The 20567-nt window shown below is 44.3% G+C and overlaps 1 protein-coding gene across 12 annotated transcripts in view; it reads right to left on the bottom strand.

The window, feature by feature from the left end:
• Positions 1-20567, bottom strand: part of KALRN (kalirin RhoGEF kinase) — a 445988-nt gene that overhangs the window by 57795 nt on the left and 367626 nt on the right. The window contains exon 1 of one of the 12 annotated variants that reach the window (XM_052676086.1): positions 5940-6198. The exons of the other annotated variants lie outside the window; for them this stretch is intronic. Coding sequence (XP_052532046.1) covers positions 5940-6021 — 82 coding nt within the window. The 5' untranslated portion in view covers positions 6022-6198. Of the gene's footprint in view, positions 1-5939; positions 6199-20567 lie in introns of those variants that run through there. 12 annotated transcript variants of the gene reach the window in all.

Raw genomic sequence — 20567 nt, forward strand, 5'->3', positions numbered from 1 at the left:
GCATCAGAGTTCCCATACAGTGGAAGAGCATCTGTAGGAACTGGGAGGTGCTGGAAGGTGAGGGAGTGAGAAACCAGAGCTGCATAGGACTTTCTGCAATACGATATTATGCACATCGCATTAGAGAAAAAGCCAATGACATACATGCAAACTGAAGCATATTTAATGGCTCTCTCCCCATCAAAGAGAAGCTGTTCTACTATTAGGAGCTGTAATCCAGTTTTCAGGCTCCATTTCTCGTGTCATTAGGACTCCATCAGTGACATTTTCATATTTCATCCTATCTGCAAGGAGCCCAGGTGATGTGTGCAGCTTCCACATTCTCAGTCCAACAGGAACAGCCAGGGCAACAGCATCCAAAAGGAGATGGGATGCACTAACTGCCTTTCATCCCAAGGACCAGTTGTCTTTCAGGATAATCAGCCACATCAAATGTGAACTGAAAGCAAACAGGTTGAGTTTTGGTTTGTGGTTCTACCACGGCAAAGAACACTGGCCAAGGGAGACATTTTTGGGCATGTCACCTTAAGTATTTTCTAATAATTATTTAGAAGTTCTCAGATCCTACTCACAGTCTTTTTCCAGAAAGCAGCCTGATGTACTCCTGTAGCTATTTTAGAAGTATTTTTACTCCATACTGCATTGTGTGATGCAATATTTGCAACTGAACCATTCTGCAATAGCAACTGATAGGCAGTGGCTCAACCAGTGGAGAGCTGGAGCTCTTCACCCAACCAAAAACCACTCCTGAAGAATCCCACTGTACTCACTAACTACTCAACAGGTTCTTCTCTTTTGAGAAGAAACCACAACAATTGCCAAAGACCAAAACATCTTTCACACAGCCTGTTAACAGATGAGAAGTACACTGAAATGCAGCAGGGCTCTGCTGTGTTTGAATAGTACGGTATCAGTGATATTTTTAGACTCAAATGTTTTGAGTTTTCTAACTTCAACATGACAAATTAGTTTTCTTAACACATACAAAAGTTTTAACAAGGTGTGTGCTGAAACATAGCGGTTTGGAAAGAAAAAAAAAAAAAAACCACACCAAAATCCTTCTGGGGTCATGTGAAATTACTGCCCTTCTATTTCACCTCAGCATCTGCGCACTGAATTCCTAAACAATACATCTATCTGGCTCTTACTTTATAGAAACGCAGCATGTTAAGTCACCCCATGTTCTCTGAATTAAGCAGGGAGTTACCCAAGCTATATTTTTCACAATTATCTGCTCTTGTTTTCTTTTGGAATACAGTCTCCCTTCTCCAGGCTTTTGACAAGATGAATAAAGCTCTGTATGTTTCTTGGCATGAATGGAAAGTTTAGGAGCTCTGCCCAAATAAAAGCAAACCCCATGTTTCCTTAAGGCTGGACGAATTTATCAAAGTTTAAAACAATGCAGTAATCTCAACAATAAGTATCCCCCCATGTACCCAGCCCCAGAGCTATAACTGAAAGCTGATCTTGCTACTTTACTTACACGAGTTAAGATCTCAAAGTTTCTGTATGACTCTGTTACATTCTGCATATAACCACATCTCAAAAGATAAGGCTGCGTGACCAGCCTGAAAACGGACAGACAAAGCCATGCAATGAAGGTCTACCCCATGTCCACAGAGCTAGACTCATCCAGCATGTGGAATTTGCAAAGAAGACAAATAACAATTAACACTTGGATTGCTTGGATCTTGGGAACTGATTGACACTTGGTAAAGCATCCTGAATGCTGGCACTGATGTGGGGCACACCACGGTTACAGAAAGTGGCTGGCGGTGAGCAGAGGAGCCCTGTGCACAACCAGCCCTGTGAAAATCCCAAACCTCCCCTGCTCTTTGATGCTTCATGTGTCATAGTAGTACAGAGCCACAGAAAATAGACCTGAGGAAACCCATGAGCAATGTCCGGACCTTAAAACACCTCTTATGAACAGATTTAACAATACTTACAGCTAAATCATCCTAAAAAGGGGTTACTGCTCCCCAGCACTGGATTGAACACTGTAGCAGCCAGCCACGCTTCCTGTTCCATTGCTCGCGTTCAGAGACAGTTTATTGGCCTCAAGGCTTTTGCCCAAATCCTCATAGGTCTCATTGCCACATTCAAGGGGAAGACACACACAGGTTCAGACCCATGGGTCTTCATTTACTCCAGCAGATCAGCATAGGGACTGCTGGGCACTTTACACATGCTTAGCTCAGGATTGTAGCAGGGTGCAAGGTAGGCATTGGAAAGCACAATTCCACACTAGTTCTGGAGTTTTGTTCTTTTCTTTCCAGCAGCATTCACCTTGCTGTGCTCATCCTGCTTGCCCAGAGGAACAGTGCTTCCATCAGCTCTATCACCTCTTTCTGCCACAACCCACTCCAGCTCCTGACTCTGCCTGCAGAGGTGGGAGAACGTGGGGCTTGGAAGAGCTGTTCCTGCCATGGGCTCACTGACTTTCTCTTAATAGAGCTGGAAGGAGAGAGCAACAGCTCTCCTAAACCTCACAAAGCCATTTTCTTGTGAACTTGCCAGGAGAAGGAGCCGAGCCCAAGGCCGGCGCCCACAAAGAGCCGGTACACTTGATCCTCCTGACTTTACTGAGATGCAGCTAATGAGCAATACGGCGGCTTAACCCGCAGAGTGTATTTGGAGAAGGTAACAGTTTCCTCATATTTCTCATTCAGGAAGGACCAGGAAACAAAGCAAGCTTTGGTTGACACCCTTAGCTTTACTATTGTTTTCTCCTCTGCCTCATTTTTGACAGAACTGCTTTGGCCGTGCATTCCACTGCACTTTATGCAGTGTAACCATGGCTCAGGCTGAAACACTAAATAAAATATGTTCAAATTAGGAAATGTTACAGGCTTGAACATACTACTGCAGATCTCTCCCTTGCCACCATGCAGCACTAAGGTACCAGTTTCCTTAGCAAAGCTTGCAGCTTGCTCTAACACAATGTCAGCACCTTCTATAAAAAGCATCATCAGATCTCACTTTCTACCTAATGAAGAAATAACTTTCATTAAGATGCTGCTGACAGCCCTTGAAATTATGCCAGTTTGCCCAACTTCCAGTTAAGGCTCTGTTTCTGACCAGCAAGCAGAGATGCTCCAGGCGGCTGGCACGGCTCCCTTTGCTGTGTATTATAAGAGGGATAGTAAGAAACCAAGAAGGGGGAAAGAAAGCAAAGAAAGAAACAGGGCAGTAATACAAAGAATGCAGAAGAAAGAGCCAAACTCCACGCGGTGCCAGTCCTGCACGGCCATGCCGCAGAGCCGTGTGCTGATGGGAGTGTGAGGCAATGGCACTGAACTCTGCCCTCAGCTCCATGGTTAAAGGTAAGCAAGCTCCGACCTTGTGACAGTCGGAGCATGCAGCTGAGCACTGCATGTCCACAACAGACGCTTCCCAAAGCAAAATCCCTCCTCTTTCCCTGTGTTCCCACATCATAACTGTTTCAACAGAGCCTCAGACCAGAATCACGCAGGTAACTGAGGAGATAGTGTTAAAAGAAACATAAAATTATTTTAAATCGTAGATCCTGGGCTGATTTGAGAGGAAAACTCAATGACTGCCTCTAGTTATCAGAACACCATCAGAATGTGAACCCTCTCATCAATCTGCTTTCAAAGCCCGTTCTGCAATGCTAAGGGGCGTCCCATCACACCAGGTCATTACTTTGGGTTTGTGTAATTTAGGAAATACTGCAAGAGGCCTTGCTTGGCTGCTCCTGGCTGATTGAGGCCATTGGCCTGGAGGCTGTGCAAGGCTACTGCGCTTAGCTCCCCCTTTTTATGGCTGAGAACAAGTGACAGACTCTTGCTCCGAAGCACTCCTATATTAGGATTCGTATTTCTCCATACTGCAGGACAGACAAGTAGTCCTTATTTAGTTCATGTAGGGGACTATCTGGGTCAGAGGAAAACTGGTACTGTCATTCACTTTCCCTGTATGGATCCCAATAGCTCTGTACACAAGCAAAGCTGACACAATCAGAAACTCACCAAGAGAAACAGGCACAAAAGCAGGAACAAGGTCACTGCTGCTGCAAAAGACAGGAGGTGATTTATGTGATAGTTTGTCTGTCAAAATCCTTCAGAGAAATGACCAGTTACACAATACACTCAGGACCACTGTTTTGTTGGTTGTTGGGTGTTTTGGGGTTTTTTTTTTTTTTTTTTTTTTTTTTTTTTTTTTTTTTTTTAGTTCAGCACTGTTGTTGCTATTTAGGAGATGAAGCATCCCACATCACTTCCAAACTCAACAGCACAAAAAGCACCAACCTCTGTTTAAGAGCAAGCCATAGGCTCAGTTGCTCAATCCCTCATTGGCACAACAAAACCTACTTGGCTGGTGAAAAAATCAAGATACATTAGGCATCTCTCACAGGAAAAAGGAGAGGCAAAGGGAAAGTCATTGATGGGGCACAGCAGGGAGAATTACTCCACGGTGTTTCGTATATCCAATCTTAACACAGCCAGAAGTGAGCTCTCTACTACAAGGCTGAGATCAGTGAGAAGTCCTAGAGAAGACATGTCCCCCCAAAGCAAAGATAAACACTGACAACGCCAGATACGCAAAGCTTCAAAGGTCAGGCTGCCACTTCAGAGCACCTCCATTGAATGGCAGAAGCTGCCAACAAGAACACTGATGTTATTGTCCGGGACACCCAAAGCCCTCCTCAAGTACAGAGTTTGGTACTGCTTGTGCTTAGGGAGCTCTTCCACTACTGAACTGCCTTTGGTTTTCTATGACAGTGTAACAGGTAGCTTCTTACACTTTCTGCCCATTCCAATTTGACTACCAAGGTCACAAAAGAAAGAAAGCGACCACTGCCACAAAACCCTTTTTGTTACTGATCCTTAATCCAGAACTGCAAACACAGTTAACATTTCTAAAGGAGAGAGAAGAGCCAGCTGTTTCCCTTCCCCCTCCACCTAGAGGCCTGGCTTTCCTGGCGGTTTAGCTCTATAGCTTTCTGTTAGCAGCACCGCAGAGACTACCAGGTTATGTGCCTCTTCTTACAGATGTTGCTTGGTTGGCATGACGCAGGATGTTCTCCTCAGGCTTACAGAGATCAACATCTCACAAACCCGTTTTTCAGCTCTGCTCTGGCTAGCTTTGGGTCAATAACTGGGGTAGCAGTGCAAACGTGTGCACTGTGAAATTAGCAACCCCATCTTCACCTGGGGATTCCATCATGAAGAAAAGCCTGAATTTAATAGCTTTAGTCTTTAAGAGAAGCAACAACCTCAAACAAAAGCTGCAAGTGCGGTTGGGGACACTGAAGCTAAGAGATACCACACCGATCTCCCGTTAAAAAACTTGCACTATGCAGAGTAAATTCCAGAGCCACATCAGTGTGAAGGCTGTGGGCTGGGAAGCCTTCACCCAGCTGATCTCAGCCTGAATTCCTAGCAAAAATCAGTCTCCCTTCCATTTTCACAAGGCACTCTCACCACCGTGTTGTTCCCACATCTCCACAAGAAGCCCTCAGCCTCAGCCCAGCGTTCCCAGCCCTTCCAAAATCATCATTCACAGATTTGTAAACTGTGAGAAACAGATGCTCCCGAAGCACGCTGCCCTACCCGAGCCCAAGAAAGACCGGGGAAGGGAGGGGAAACAGGGAGAAGAAATCTCATTTAAGCAAATATTTCTGCCTGCCCCGATGACCTTACAGTCCCTGGGTGTTTCCTACCAGCCACGATAACACGGATCCCGTCAACTTTAGCCTTCTCCCTCGAGATGCCCCAGCCCCGCTGCGCGCTGAGGGGGCTCCGACTGCCCCGGAGGGGTTCAGCTGCCCCGGCACTGGGGGTCCCGGCTGCTCCTCCACCCTTTTCCTTCACTCTCTCCCTTGGAGGAGCGACTGCCCGGGGTTCCCAATGAGCTCCCGGCCCCGATCCCGAGAACAACCGCTCTTCCCCACCTCGTCCCCCGACCCCACCGACCTTTGCAGGAGCAGCAGCAACACTTCGCCAAGAGCCATCCTACACCGGAGCGGGCTGGATAGCCGCGCCTGCCCGCTTTCATGCTGCCTTCGGGCTGCTCATGGCAAGGAGCCACCGGCCCGCTTGGAGAAAAAAAGAAAAAAAAAAAAAAATAGCCTCAAAGCCAAAAAATACTGTAAAGAGAACGACGCTAAGCGGCCGAGCCGCGCGCGGAGCCACTGCTGCCCCCGCGGAGCCCGGCGCGCACCTCCGGGGGCGGAGCGGAGCCGCCCCAGCCCTGCCCTTATGCAACGGGGCGGCGGCGGGCGGAGCGCCGGCAGCCAGGGGGGCCGCGGGAGGGAGGGGTTCGGCCGCGTCCGAACCGCGGGGATGGAGAGAGGAGCTGCCCCGCAGGAAGTTTGCTGTAGCTCTGATAGGTTACCGTGGTTTTAAAAGGCTAAACTTATTTTGCTATTTTTTTTTTTTCCCCCAAGTGCACAACTATCTTTTTTCCTCCCCGCCATTCCTTCAGCTTAAGCATCAGACGGCGAAAGCCTTTTACAGCTGGCTGGAAGCATTAACCAGGCTGCGTGCTCAACAGCTCTCCCATCAACTTTCTGCAGGAGGTCCGCAGCCCTTCTGCTCAGGGTGAGAATCTGAGACACGGACCAACCTGACAGAGCTTTCCATTCAGAAAGTGCCAGCCTGTCACGTTAAGGTTTCCCACCTAAAACACAGAAAACTGGAGGTGTCAAAAGTGAACCTTGCTGGAGGCAACCGGTGGGCAGCTTGGGCAGGATGCCTAAGTGGCAGCATCATGCATTTTACACATTTGTACTGAAAAATGAGCAAAACCAATACACTCCCAGGCATACATGTGGGAATTGTTCTTTGACTGCAGCCCCATTGGAAGCACTGGTAACCTCAGAACCAGGCTGGAGCATGCACTGTTTCCTTGCCCTTGAGCACCAGGCTGCTGATCAGCATGTGAGAATGAAGTGAACCTTCACTCTGCCTACGTTTGCTGTGTGTTGTGTCTTTCTTTGACTTGGGACTTCGCCTATCTGGGAGATACACGGGCTCTGGTGTCTGCAGCAGTCAGATAATATCTCATGGGAAACAGTGGCCACAGCAGCAAGTGGAGAAGGAAGATGTGGATGGGGAACCTACAAGGGCCCCTTTGCCCTTCTGCACCTCTCCTTTTCCTAAAGACCTTCACTTCTCCACCTTCTGCTTTATACCATGTACTCTTTTGTATTCTGCCTTTCACACCACAGCCTGCCCTCTGAGCTGCTGCCTCTCACCTTGACTCAGCCTGCTTTGTGCAAACAAAATAAAGGGGTAATGTGCTCTTTAGTGTCATCTCAGTGTGCTCCTGGTCTTGCTCAGTGTCTTTCTGCATGGAGATCTGGTCTACAAGGCAGGACCTGTCCTTCATGGAGGCTCTTCACAACACTAAGCACAGCAGAACCCTGCTCCTGGCTGCCTTTAAAAGTCTTCCAAGGAAAACCTTTTAGATTCCTTGTTTAAGAAACTAGAGACACCCTAAAAATAGCATTTCTGTCCCAAGACATTTGGCAGAGCTGACTGCTGCCAGGACACAGCATCCCATGTGGGTGAAGCATCCCACAAGGGCTCAGCATCCCGCATCAGCATTGAGAATTCACCAACCCGAGCTGGCTCTCACGAAACTCTGCAGATGTGGGAGGTTTGAGGGGTTCACAGGGACATCTAGTGGTAAGCCCTAACCAAATCCCGGCATTGCTTGAGAAGACAGAAGTTTCTGACTTCACTCAAGGAACAATCGAGCCATCAGGCCAAAAAGAGCACATCTTAAAGATATGGTGCACATGACACCGACAGCACACAGCAATAAAACAAAGCTTAGAGGTGAAGGTTCAGTGAAAGAGTATTTATGGGTGAAGTTTGACAACCAAGTTTGTAGTCCTGTAATTGCAGCCAAATTCTAAAACCTAATTAAAATGTAATTTCAGCTCTGAAAAAAGTGGTTTGCTTAATTACAACACAATTGAATTCATTATTTTGGGGAGAAGCAGGCTCTCTTTTTTCTTTCCCAACACTAGCAATACTGTGAAGGTTATATCTGAAAAGCTTCTCTTTTCAAAATATATATCCATATGTGTATTTACCGATGAATGTATTGCTATAAATGAAAAAAAAAAAAAAAGAAAAAGAAAAAGAGATAACTAAAAGATAGTTTTAATAATCACATCATATTGAGTAGCTCCTATAAAGCAGAAGAGACGTGCTGCTGTGCCCAAAGCTCAGCTGCAGCCTTGGCTGAGGATGGCATGGCTGAGGGACATGATTTAGTGGTGGGTTGTTAAGAGTTAAGGTTGTATGGTTAGGTTGAAGTTGGACTTGATGATCTTGATGGTCCTTCCTAACGTGAGCAATTCTGTGATTCTCTGACATCTGCCATCAATGTGAGTGGGACCTGTGCTGAGCCTGGAGCTTGGTGTTTGAGAAGCAGCAGATTACATGGGGAAAAATAATGCTGCACAGTTCACTTGGCCTAAATGACGAGTGAGGAGGCTCTTGCCTGCAACTAGGAAGGGTCCTTAACCTCACTTCCTATGTTCACATTGTAATTTCAATGTTATTTTTGGACAGGATGCAATAATATCTGGCTGAACAGCTTCTGTGTCCCCAAGTCAAGTAAAACTTTCCCACTCTCACTCTAAACTAAGCCCGAGTCTCAGGAATTCTTTGGGGAAACACCTCCTGGCACCAGATTTCTAATACAGCTGCTGTTATCTGCATTGGAGTGACTGTGAAGACGTTTGGGTCCCGACTTGCCCCACATGGAGCTGAGGCCGTCAGCACTGCATCTGTGCAGCACAGAGGATGGAAGGGAAGTTGGGATGATGAGGCAGTGAGATCTTTCTGCTCCTGAATACGGCTTCAGAAATTCCCCAGGATTGAGACACTTCTGGATGAAATCTCAGAGAGTCCACAGAAGTGACTTTTGCAGTGCAAGCTCTCCTAATACTTTTACCCAGTCCTCTCGTGGAAATTTTGGGGTGAAAGACAGAATGTGTTCGTCTGTACACTGTGTTCTCTCACACCTTATCTGGGGCTTAATTTCCCTCAGTTATAAACTGAAAGATGTTTTTGAGGGAAACACAGCATAAAATAACTAATGGTGTAATGGTTCCATCTGGGTCAATAGAAATGTGGGGAAATACACTGGCCTGGATTGCCCTTGAGGTCTGTAATGCAGAACAGCAGTGACATTTCTGCCATAGTGACAGGTGCTGCTTCTTTCCCCCCATCATACAGAGAGATGAATAATGTAATGGCTATTGGGAACATCTGTCTGTTGCTTATTCAAGTCAGTCCCACACTGTGCTTGGAGGTGTAAAGTGATCACTGCAGAAGACCAGTCCCAGTGGGCATCACTATTAGGGAGCAGGATGCATTACGGCTGATGTATTTTTCTAATCCAGTGAAGTTTAAGTATTATTTACTCATTTCTTTTGAAAAAAACAGGGAAACAACCATCTAACATGAATTCAAGTCACAGATGGCAAAAGGGAAAGGGATACACAGAGTTTTAAATACGTTATTTAAATACGTGATGTAACCTGCTGAGACATATTCAGAAGTGCAAGAACATGCATGAAATGTACCTTCTTTAAGGAGACACTGGGTGACTCCTTTCATTACTGATTCTCCCACCAAATTTCTGAATGATCTGGGGAAAAAATGTGTCTTCATTTTCTCTGCATGCAATAAAAAGATACTGGCAATTCGCAGTTGCCTTAAAGTAGTCTGAAACCGAGGTTATGCATCCTACAGTGAGCATCGAGAACAGTTTTTATGGTTTGATGTTTATTCAAATAAGTGTGTCAGAGTATGGCTCTGACGTTACCGGCTTTTAGATTTGGTATTAATACTAACCTTGATCAATATGTCCTGTCTGCAAATGCTATTCACAAAACCAGGTAAATGTGAACAACTGGAAGGAAGGCAGATTGGCAGAGTAAAGCAGTCCTTGCTCAACTAGCACATTTCAGAATATTATTCTTGGCTCTGGCTCCAGCTATTTTCAACAGCACTAAACATTCATTAGATTAAATCAAATGAACCACGTTCTTTAAAAATAGTCAGGGCCTCTTGTGCCAGTTGGAAAAAACAACAACTTTATTGGGTATTAAAACAGATCAAATAAATTAAAAATAAATAAATAAATGGAATCATATTCCCTCCTGGCGTAAGGGAGCACAACTCCAGGGAGAGGTTTTTGGCTCCTCAATGCAGCACAGTGGTAGGTAAAAAAAGAACATTCTCAACTAGCTAAAAGAAACAAATTAAAAGGAAATATGGACAACCCAGCACAAATTCCATGTTAAACTGCAGTGCAGGCATATGTTCAGCAAATGTTAGGATACATCACTCCTTATGCTTCTTCTGTAGACAACAGCATGGGAATGGTTTATGACAACTTAGTAGAGTTGCGTGACCGAGTATCTTGGCCAACCAACTCTACTGGGAAGCCCTGCAGACCCATCTGCTCTGTCAGGTGCTCAAACATGAGAAGAACCTCACATGTACACTACACAGAACCCACCTCTCCTGAACATCATAAGTTCCCCTCACTGACAGCAACGTAACTCTCCATCCTAATTCACAATTCATTCTTTTTCTTTCTGCAAAGGAGGGAGAGCCTAAGACATAAAGACAATCTGCTTGGAGTCTTATCTGCCAAAGTATCTTAAAAAGCTCAATGAACAAATAGCACCAGGCAGATAGTGGTAGAGCAGACTACAGAATAAGGCACATACACTTACTTTCATGCAACTCTGGCTGTTTCAAGAGAATTGAAACATCTGGAGATGTTCAAGAACCATGGAGATGTGGCACTGCAGGACACGGTTAGTGGGCATGGTGGGGATTGGTTGATGGTTGGACTTGGTGATCTTAGAGGTCTTTTCCAACGTTACTGATTCTATGATTCTATGAACTTAGAGTTGTCCCCAGAAATTATGTCGATACATGTGGCCTTCTGCAAAGACCTGCAGGCAGGACCCTCTGACCTGCCAGCAGAACCACCAGAGGAGTTGCAGAATGCAACCCCTCACAAACCAGTTTAACATATGGGCTCCAGAAAATGGAGCCATGCACTGCTTTACTGCCATACTGAGTTACTCATTTTCTGGAGAACGACAGTGGATGGTGGACACATCCAAAAAAGCTCCTGATGAGAATAAAAAAACAAACAACAACCACACAAGACCTTAAGCAAAAAAATAATGAAATAAAATTTTTAAGCAGCTTTTGTGTCTGTTTCCTGAAGCACTTATCTCCATTAAAGCAGAGATATATTGTTGGGAGTTACAGCAATAACCAGCGATGGAAGACACAAAGCGCTAAAAGGCTGCTCTTTGGACATGTTTTGACTCCTCTTGCACTGTGTTGGGCCTCAGTGGGGCAATCATGAGCCTATCTCAGCCCATCGTGGTCTGCTTTCCAAGAAAAACAGGAACCTCACCCACTTGAGCATGACAAAGGTGAGTTGTTTCAGCAACTACAGACTACTAGTGTAACAGCAGTATTCCTGATCTGCCTGCTTCAACTTGCCTGAGGTTCTTCTATTTAGATGCTGGAAACCACAGCTAATTTTCTCTTTAAATGGCATTTCTCCTTCCTTGAAGAAAGCTTTTAGTTTGTTTGTTTATGTTTTTTGTTTTCTTTCGGTTTTTTTTTCTGGTAGAAGACTATTCAGTCTATTGTCCTGTGATGTTTTGCAGCGAGCTAAAAACTTTGTTTATCACCTCCAGTATCCAACACAATTAGGTTCAAGGCAAACAAAAAGAAAAATTAAAAAAACTAGCACACACCATTTACTAGTTTGAAAAGAACCTTTCTCTGTTTGGCCAGTCTGAAGGAATTGGATTGGAATTAAAATAAAATTCAATGTCAATATTGTAGAAGCCTTTATTTACTTGGGCCAAATTATTGCATTAAGTGTATTTTCTTCTTTCCTCTGCTCTAGGATAGAAAGGGAATGTAGAAGAATTCTTACCAGGCAATGTTTAGGATGGCAGGACTTTTGGTTCACAATACCAGATCTAAGACAAGCATAAAAGAATCCATAAAGCTGTTATTAGAACTTACGGAGGGCACAAATAACAAGGATACACCTAACAGGCAGCATGCAGGGAGAAGAATTAAAAAAGCAAGTTTAAAGCTATTTTTTATCAGGTTTTATGGATTGACTGGCTAGAAAACAACTTTTCTGCTTATATCAGTGTAGAGTACCCTCTGCCCACAGAAAAGCAATGACTGTGTTTCCAGGATGCTAGCTGTCTGGCAGGTAGGATTTCTGCTGATGTCCTGTGCAGCAATGCTGCTCTGGGGGATGTCAATGAGTGAGTGTCAGTCCAGCACCAAATACTTAGAAATCCCCCTTCCTCTTGGTAACATCAGACATTACTGAAAGTGAACTTGTACACATTGGTGTTTCCAGTCACTCACTGCAAGAAGGAGAAACCTGCTGTCTTTCTGCAAGAGGGACAAGTACATGATGTCTTGGAGCACTTTTTAATTCCTACATTTAGCTGACTTCTGGGTATGTAACAGCTCCACATTACATGAGCACTCTGAATCTGAGCACCAGTTGCCCTGCCAAAACCCATTGTTGCCTTTTCTGTCTCTCCCAGGTGCTGTGCCTTATCCTGTGCCAATAGAAATGTTTGTGCAGCCTCACAGTGAATCTGAGCTGCAAAAGGATCCAGGTTAAAATTAACCTAAGATGGAGCTTAAAAAAAAAGAAAAAAAAAGAAAAAAAAAAAGCTAACTTTAACCCAGATCAGTTTCTTGATCTGCCTTGGTTCTCCGGTTGTTATGAGGAGGAATTTACTGCAAGAGCCTCAGGGTACATGACGGATGCATCACCTGTGCTATCTCTTAGTTTCAGTGCTCCCACTCACCACAGCAGATGCTTACTGCTTGGGAAGGAATGGTGTACATGTCTGATGCTCCAAGAGATTCAGTCTCCCTGTGTGAGACAAAATAAGTGCTTTTGCTCAGAGGGTTAACTTTCACTCAGCAGGGAGGAGCACCAGCCCCCAGTGCTGCTGATCTCAGGCCCATCTCCGGTGTGCCTGCATGTCCCTTCACATGTTTTATGATGGCTGATGAGCGTGCACTTTTGCAACTTTGCATGCAGAAAGACACTTCTTTGCATATAAGGAAAGGCTATAGCAGATTGAACAGTGTGTAGCTCCCAGGTGAAGTCAATGTGCAAAGCAGTTCTCCTGTGGTGCAGCAGCATGTCTGCGTGGCACAACTATAGCAGATTTGTCTGAGCAGATGTGCGATGGCCATGAAGACCACTGGGCTGAAAAGAGTGCCCTTCCCCTGCCATCTAAGCTTTTTCACAGGTTAGATTGGCCTTCCTCAGCAGCAAGAGCACTTTGATTCCTTCACACTGCATGAAACTTAATTTGTATTTTGCAGTCAGTGGAAGGAAAAATGTTCTTATTTCACTGAGTAAGAGTCCTGCAGAGTTAATAAATTCTTCAGTGCTTTTCTGAAGAATGACATTTGGCTCTTAAAGCTGGATTCTGTTCTCTGATACCTAAATGCAATTCCCAATAAATTTCCAAGAAAACTGGGTATATATTCCTTGGCAAAATGCAACTGTTAACTTAAAAATCTGAAGATATGTGACATCTGCAGAAAAACTAAAGAGCTGGGTACAGTCTAGAAGGAGTATAAGACTTAAAATATCTAAAAATACTTTTTAAAATGATCTATGGGAAAGAAATATCTTGAGTTGAAAGATTTCAGTCTTCCTTCCTAATCTAGAAAAGAGAATAATGCCTTTGAAATATAAACATTGGGTTCTATTATCTAACTTTTGATCTCTTTGGCTTGCAAAAGCAAAGGGCAACAAAAATGTTTAATTTAGCATCAGACAGCTAAATGCTCTTGGTGAGAAATGTGGAGCACCAAGCCCACTTCATGAATAGGAGAGTCAACAGCAAATACTGGTTAGAAATTGTGTTCCTGAAGAGATAGAATCAAGGCTGCTTTTTTAATGGACAGGTCTTGGATAGACTGTTACTACTGTTTCTGTTTGCACACCTTCAGAGGGGCTAGAGGCTATCTCAATCTTTATTGCAATGTGCAAGCAATTATCACAAATGGACTTTGCCTGCCTTAAAGAAAAGAAAAATGCCATTCTGGAGTTAAAGCAAAGCAGAATTTGCAAGAGGAGGTAATATCTTTTACTAGACCAATTAATATGAATGGAAAAATTACACTTGCACTTAAATAACCTTCTGGCATTGACTATTAGATCCATCACAGTGACAGTAATATTAACTCTACTTTCTAGAATTTGGGATTAATCTGAACTAAGCAAAGCTTAGGGATTTTCTTGCAAAATGTGTGACTTGGGAATAACTGCTCTGACAAAAATGCTTGTGTAAATGACAGGAGAGTCAGGCTTCTTGTGTCAGTATCAATATATCAAATCTGTGCTGAAGCAGATATACAGAAACATAATTTCAATTACTCAAAAAACATTATTGAATGTGCATGTGCTTTGGATTTCAGTTTGCCTAGCTCTGTCTCAGACTAGTAAGGGAAAAGGGATTTTTAGCAGAGCTAGTTTATTTCAAAACACACTTGTAAAATATTTGTTTAAGATTAGCAGCTGAAGGATCAGCCCAGCAGTGTGCAGGCCTTGCAAGTGTAAATACTGCATTGGGGAATAATCCCTTTAACTGTCTGGAAGCTGAAAGAATCAGAAAGCAATACTTTTGGGAAGTCTGAAATGAGATTTGCTCTCATCTTTAGTAACTGCATCACTGCAATTCTCAATAGGCTCAGCCTCTGTGTTGATGCTACAGAAGTCACATCTACACTCTGATGTTGAGTAAGCATGAATCCAGAACCAGCAGTCTTTTTTTTTTTCCCTCCTGCTTAAATTTTAAACAGTTCAGGGCAAGAGACCAGGGAGTAGTTTACAGCACACTCAGCAAGGCAGAGGAGGGACATAATAATGAATGGTGGCTCACTGAAGCTGGTTACGCAGCAAAAAGTTGAGGCAAACAACCCAGATCCCACTCTTCCCCTGCAGCCCCAGATGGATTACAGTCCAACGCCCCTCTGTGAATCTGCTAAATTTAGTCTGTCCCCAGAGGAAACAAGAGGAAACAAGACACAAGCCATCCACATGCTCCCGTCGCTCTTGCAGCAGGGGCAGCCGATGACCTTCCTGTTGTCTCTCTGGGCCAAGCACTCCAGAACAATTCCCCCCTTCCCACTGCTCTGCATGGACACACGACCAAATGCAGAGGAAACAGACTCTGCCTGAGGACCTATATTTATACCCTTCCTGTGGGCTGCTTGTTTTTCACTAGTGGGGCAGCAACAAGGAGATATTATGGCTGCTGGCTTCAGGCAAACATAAACCTCATGTTGCAAACCGAACTCTACTCCACCCACTTGCTGGGGTGGCTGCAATGAGCTCAAGCACCACAGCTCAAAGAAACAGAAGGCATCTATAAGGTCTCTGGGCAGCTCGTAAAAAGAAACAGACACCAATTTCAGACCACTCTCAATAGGTGTCTCCTCTGTATTTAACTGTATAATACCCAATCTGACCTCGTTTCCTGAACCTCAGTGGCACACAGCAGGAGCCTGGGTCCTTTCTCAGTACAACTACTGCTCAGGCTCAATCAGAGCTTCTCATGGAGTCCCTTTCAAAGGCCCCTCTCTCTGCACTGACCCTGCTCTAGTAAGAGAAGGCAGAACACAGATGTTTTATGAAAGGACACATGCTGTGATCACACAGAAAACTGGGGAATGGGCAGGACAAGCCTTTCCACACTTAGGGTCCTTCTGATGGGAGATTCCTCCGTTTTTCCCCAGGCAATTTGGATGCTGCACAGCCCAGATTACTCCCCAGAAGTGGTCCTGCTTAATGAGCCAAAAGTATAGTATTTACTTAGTAGAACTATATTTGCCTTTTGTGATGTCACAACAGCTGGGACATCAATATATGAATAACAAAAATTAAAGATTCCCTTTCCAGCACATCTTTGAAGACAAGGTAGGAAAACGGGACCAGTGCAGTCTCACCTGTCCATGTACACACTGTCGAACTATTCCCAGGTTGTTCCCTCTCAGATGGATCGTGTGCCAGAAGAAGGCTGTGCAACCCCCCCACACCTTCAAACCTCATCTAAGAATCCAGGTCACCCAGTACATTTGTGATCATGCAGCCAAGGAAGGAGCTTTGTGCGTGGTCCAGCCCTTGGAAAGACAGCTGGGAAGCCAGGCAGGAGAGCAAGAAGGCCATGGAGAATTTCTGACCCCAGTCATCCCCAGAGACTGCGGAAATGCAGTGCTGAGTCTGGGAGGGACTCACAAGAGCTGCTTTCCCTCTCTCCCTTCTCTGCAGCTCCAGCTCATGATGGGAAGGCCCAGGGTGCTCAGCCTTCTGAGCATCCCACCTTAGACTGGCCAAGCCACTATATAACACAAATGCTGAAATAAGTAACCATACCCCCTTCCAAAAACTGCTTCACCAAAAAGCCAACAGACATATCTACAGGAAACAAATGGCTCTTCATCCTGAGAAGGAAAATATTTGCTTTTGGACATACCCATCTCATCAGCAGCACTCAACACAGTGCTGACAGGAGCTGCATGGCAGCAATAGACCATGGCCATCTCCATGGCAGCAATACCATGGCCATCTCCGAGGCAGCGATATACCATGGCCACCTCCTCCAGCAGAGAGAAGCGCTTAACCCTCTGAAACAGGAGCGTTTCTATCTTCCTACAGATCCACATAGAGTTCAGTTCCTGCACTTTTGCTGATGCTTTCTCTACTTTCCCTGCCAGCTTTTCTTGGTTTTTAGTTGGCTGACTAATTTGATTCTAAAAGCAGAATGATTTCTTATCCTGACAGGCAGCAATTCTACCCCATACTCAGTCAGAGTCTAGGATGTTGGTGCCAGTATGTTAATGAAGAGGTACAAGTGATCGATATATTACCTGCTACCAGGAAACCCAATTTTCTGAAAGCCTCCTAGCCAAATTAAGCACAGGTCCCAGAGGTGCTGTAAGCTACGCATTAGAGCACTGAGCACAAGTTGCACAATAATAAAGCTGTCAGATCACTGCCAGACAGGAGTGCCAGCTCAGGTGCCCTGACCTTTTTGCAATATCAGCTACTGAATTGTGTCCAGTTTAATGCTGTATTCTGCCTGTTTGCTGTACTCCCTGAGCTGCTCTTGGTACATGCACAGTGAGGGTGACCTGTGACAGGGATGGATGAAAGAGCAGGAAAAGCAGATGGATGAGTCCCATATTCATAATATCTCATCCCATAAGCAGAATCAGGCCCAAGACACACTGATGTGTCCAAACATCTAACCTTTCTGATAGGATTTTTGTGACTTAGAAGATGTGAATTATAGCTCTGTCTGTATCACTGCTGAATTTCCCCCCAGTTTCTCTGCCAGACCAAGTATTGAATTCTTTGACATTCCAGATGAGCTCAGCTGACTGCAGCATTTTTAAATCCCAGCTCCATTTTTTCCTTTCTCAGTACAAAATACATCACAGCCACCGTACACTGAAACTTGGGGTTAAGCTGACTGGGGATTAGGTGGATAAAGTTTTACCCCCTGTCAGAAAGGGAAGCAAAGGCAAAGTAAACAAGAAAATTTGCAGGCCTTCTCTCTTTTAAACAAACACTCCTGTGTTTAAAATAATAAAAATTCTCTGGAAAAAAGCAAAGCGACTTCCTCCAAAATAGCCTTTCCTGTTTTATCATAGCATTTGTCTAAATCGTACTTCTCCAAAAAAAAAAAAAAAAGAGTTCCAGGTAGAGTGCTGGAGGACTTTGGCTTTGATTAGATAACAGAGCAGCTGAAGCAATAAGTGCAAATGACTTCACTGGTACCTGATATGCCCTAAACAAATCAACATAGTTGAAGCTTAGCTTTAAATATCTAGCAATGCCATATTAAAAAAAAAAAAAAAAAGTAAAAAAATGAAGACACCATGTCACTCAAACACACACACCATCAGATCATGGCTCCAGCAGCCTGAATATGACCTGCCTCCATGGCTTGCAGTTGCTGAGACTCCCTGTGGAGTTGTATATGGTGTACTAATATACAGGTAAAAATTCTGGCAGAACTACAGTCATAGCAATATGAATGTTCCTATTCACTCATTCTCTCAAACTTCTCTTGATCTACATCTTAAAAGCAACAAAACGCATATTTCATCACCCACATTGCAGTGGTAGTTGCTCATTTTTTATTATTTTGGAGCTAGAATAATGGAATTACAGAATCTTAGAATCACCAAGGTTGGAAAAAATCTCCAAGACCATCCAGTCCAACCTTCTACCTATCACCAATATTTCCCCACTAAACCACGTCCCTCAGTACAACATCTAAACATTTCTTGAACCAGGGTTGGTGACTCCACCACCTCCCTGGGCAGCCCATTCCAGTGCCCGATCACTCTTTTGAAGAAGTTTTTCCTAATGTCCAACCTGAATCTTTTCTGGTAGAACTGGAGGCTGTTCCCTCCAGTCCTATCATTAGTTATGTGGGAAAAGAAGCCGACCTCACCACAATCTCCATTCAAGCAGTTGTAGAGAGCTATTAGGTGTCCCCTGAGCCTTCTCTTCTCCTGACTAAATAATCCCAGTTCCCTCAGCAGCTCCTCATAAGGCTTGTGCTCCCAGACCCCTCACAAGCTGGATAATGGAGTCCAGGAGAAAGTGTTAAGAATGGATACTTTATAGGCATCTGACTTCTTCCATGGGATGACTATGAGGTAGGAGAAAGTACAGAATCCAAGGATCAAAAGATAATAGTAGATATGGGAGTGAGCTTTCACCAACCTTTCCAGCAGCTGAGCAGCCATTGCCCACTAAGGGAGAAAGGAACAAATTTGGGGGAAGAAGCTGTAAAAACGCATGAAAGTGAAGTCAAACAGCCATTCTTCTTGGAAAGAAGTGGAAGACATAGGAAAGAAAAAAACCAAACAACAAAACATAAAGGCAACCTGATTGAAATAGCAAAGCAGTTTGGAGTACTCCCATCCGTCTATTTCCATTCCTTTCACAACTGCACGGAGTCACACTCATCTCTGTCTTAGAATTATTATTTTTTCCAGGTATACTGTGGTAGAGCAGTAGTTCGAAGCTGGGTCCTGGCAGCATGTGGTGCTGGCCCATAGAGGGCTGCTGTGTTACACCATTCTGATTAGCTGACTGATTTCCAGTGGTTCTACCATAATTGAAAAGGAGTGAAAATGCAGTAAGAGCTCTCTTGATGGGATTGTTCTACATAAACCGTGTCCTGAACTTGTAAGCAAGAATACTACGCGGCATCAAAAGCCAACAGGTGAGGTTCATGTGACCTCTCCTGAACGACTATACACTGAAATTGTGACCTTGAACATCCCTGGTGGAACAGTACTAGCAACAGAGGCAAGAATCTGTTTTGTTTTTTTTTTTTTATATATTAATTAAATATTGCATATTTATATTGACACTGGGAACCTGAAGATCGCTTGTTTAATGAAAACCCTGGTTTACATGCCAGTTAAATCAACTACTAACTAATAAAATGCTTCCTTTAGTTTGAAGCCTTGCAAACAGTTTAATCAACTGCTCTTAATTAAGGCTTTCAAAAGCAAAAACAATTTCTCAGCCACAACAACTGAAGGTTTAACGTAGTGCACTAAAACTTCTGTGTCCTCACACAGCGCTCCCAAGAAATCAGGAATCATTACTATAGAATATGTTTTGCAACAAAGATTCTTTAAAACACAAAAGAAAAAGTGCATGAGCCAATGCAGATCACAATTTAATACACAGGAACACGGACATAATAAACTCAGCCCAGGCTCTTTTTCCCCACTGAAATTCAAGATGTTCCTAAAAACCAAGACATGGGAAGAAACGATTATGTTTTTTTCCTATGTAGTTATTTTTCTGAGGTCAGGGTCTGGAGAAAAGAGACTTACAACCTCAACAAGAGCCACATTAGCCTCACTGGCTCTGCATGCTAATCTATTTATTCATCTGCTCTTTCCCACAAGGAATGGTCACAAAAATGCAGGTTTCAGGTTAACTTAATTTTCATCAATGCTATTCTTCTCACAGGACTTTATTCATCCTTCCTCTGCTTCTTTCTTTTACAGCCCAGCCTGCAATCACCCCCACCAGCCGCAGGCTCTCTCTGGCCATGGAATCATATGGGCTCTCTGAATGTAGAGCCTGTCCCCTGAGCAGCACCCAAGCCACTGTCCCTCCTGCCCAAAGTCTAATGGTATCACAGCTGATGCACTCAGGCCAACAGGATCTAGCTGGGAAGTTGCTCACCTCACAAGACACCTTGTGAGGCCTATGTTCCTATTTGCTGTTGCAAGGACTCACCACTGCCACCAAAGTCCCACTGTTAAGTGGCCATCTGCCTGGGCAGCATCTTAAAATATGTTCCTCACCTCCTCCAGAGAGACGGACCAGACACAAGCATCCCACAGGCAGGATCTAGTTTGGGGCCCTGAGTGGTGTCCCTTCTAATATCATCAGCCTAAACCTAGTCCCATAAAGCCCTACTGTTTTAATACCTT

This window comes from Tympanuchus pallidicinctus, unplaced genomic scaffold (assembly GCF_026119805.1).
Source record: "Tympanuchus pallidicinctus isolate F22 unplaced genomic scaffold, pur_lepc_1.0 scaffold15, whole genome shotgun sequence".
Taxonomy (NCBI): domain Eukaryota; kingdom Metazoa; phylum Chordata; class Aves; order Galliformes; family Phasianidae; genus Tympanuchus; species Tympanuchus pallidicinctus.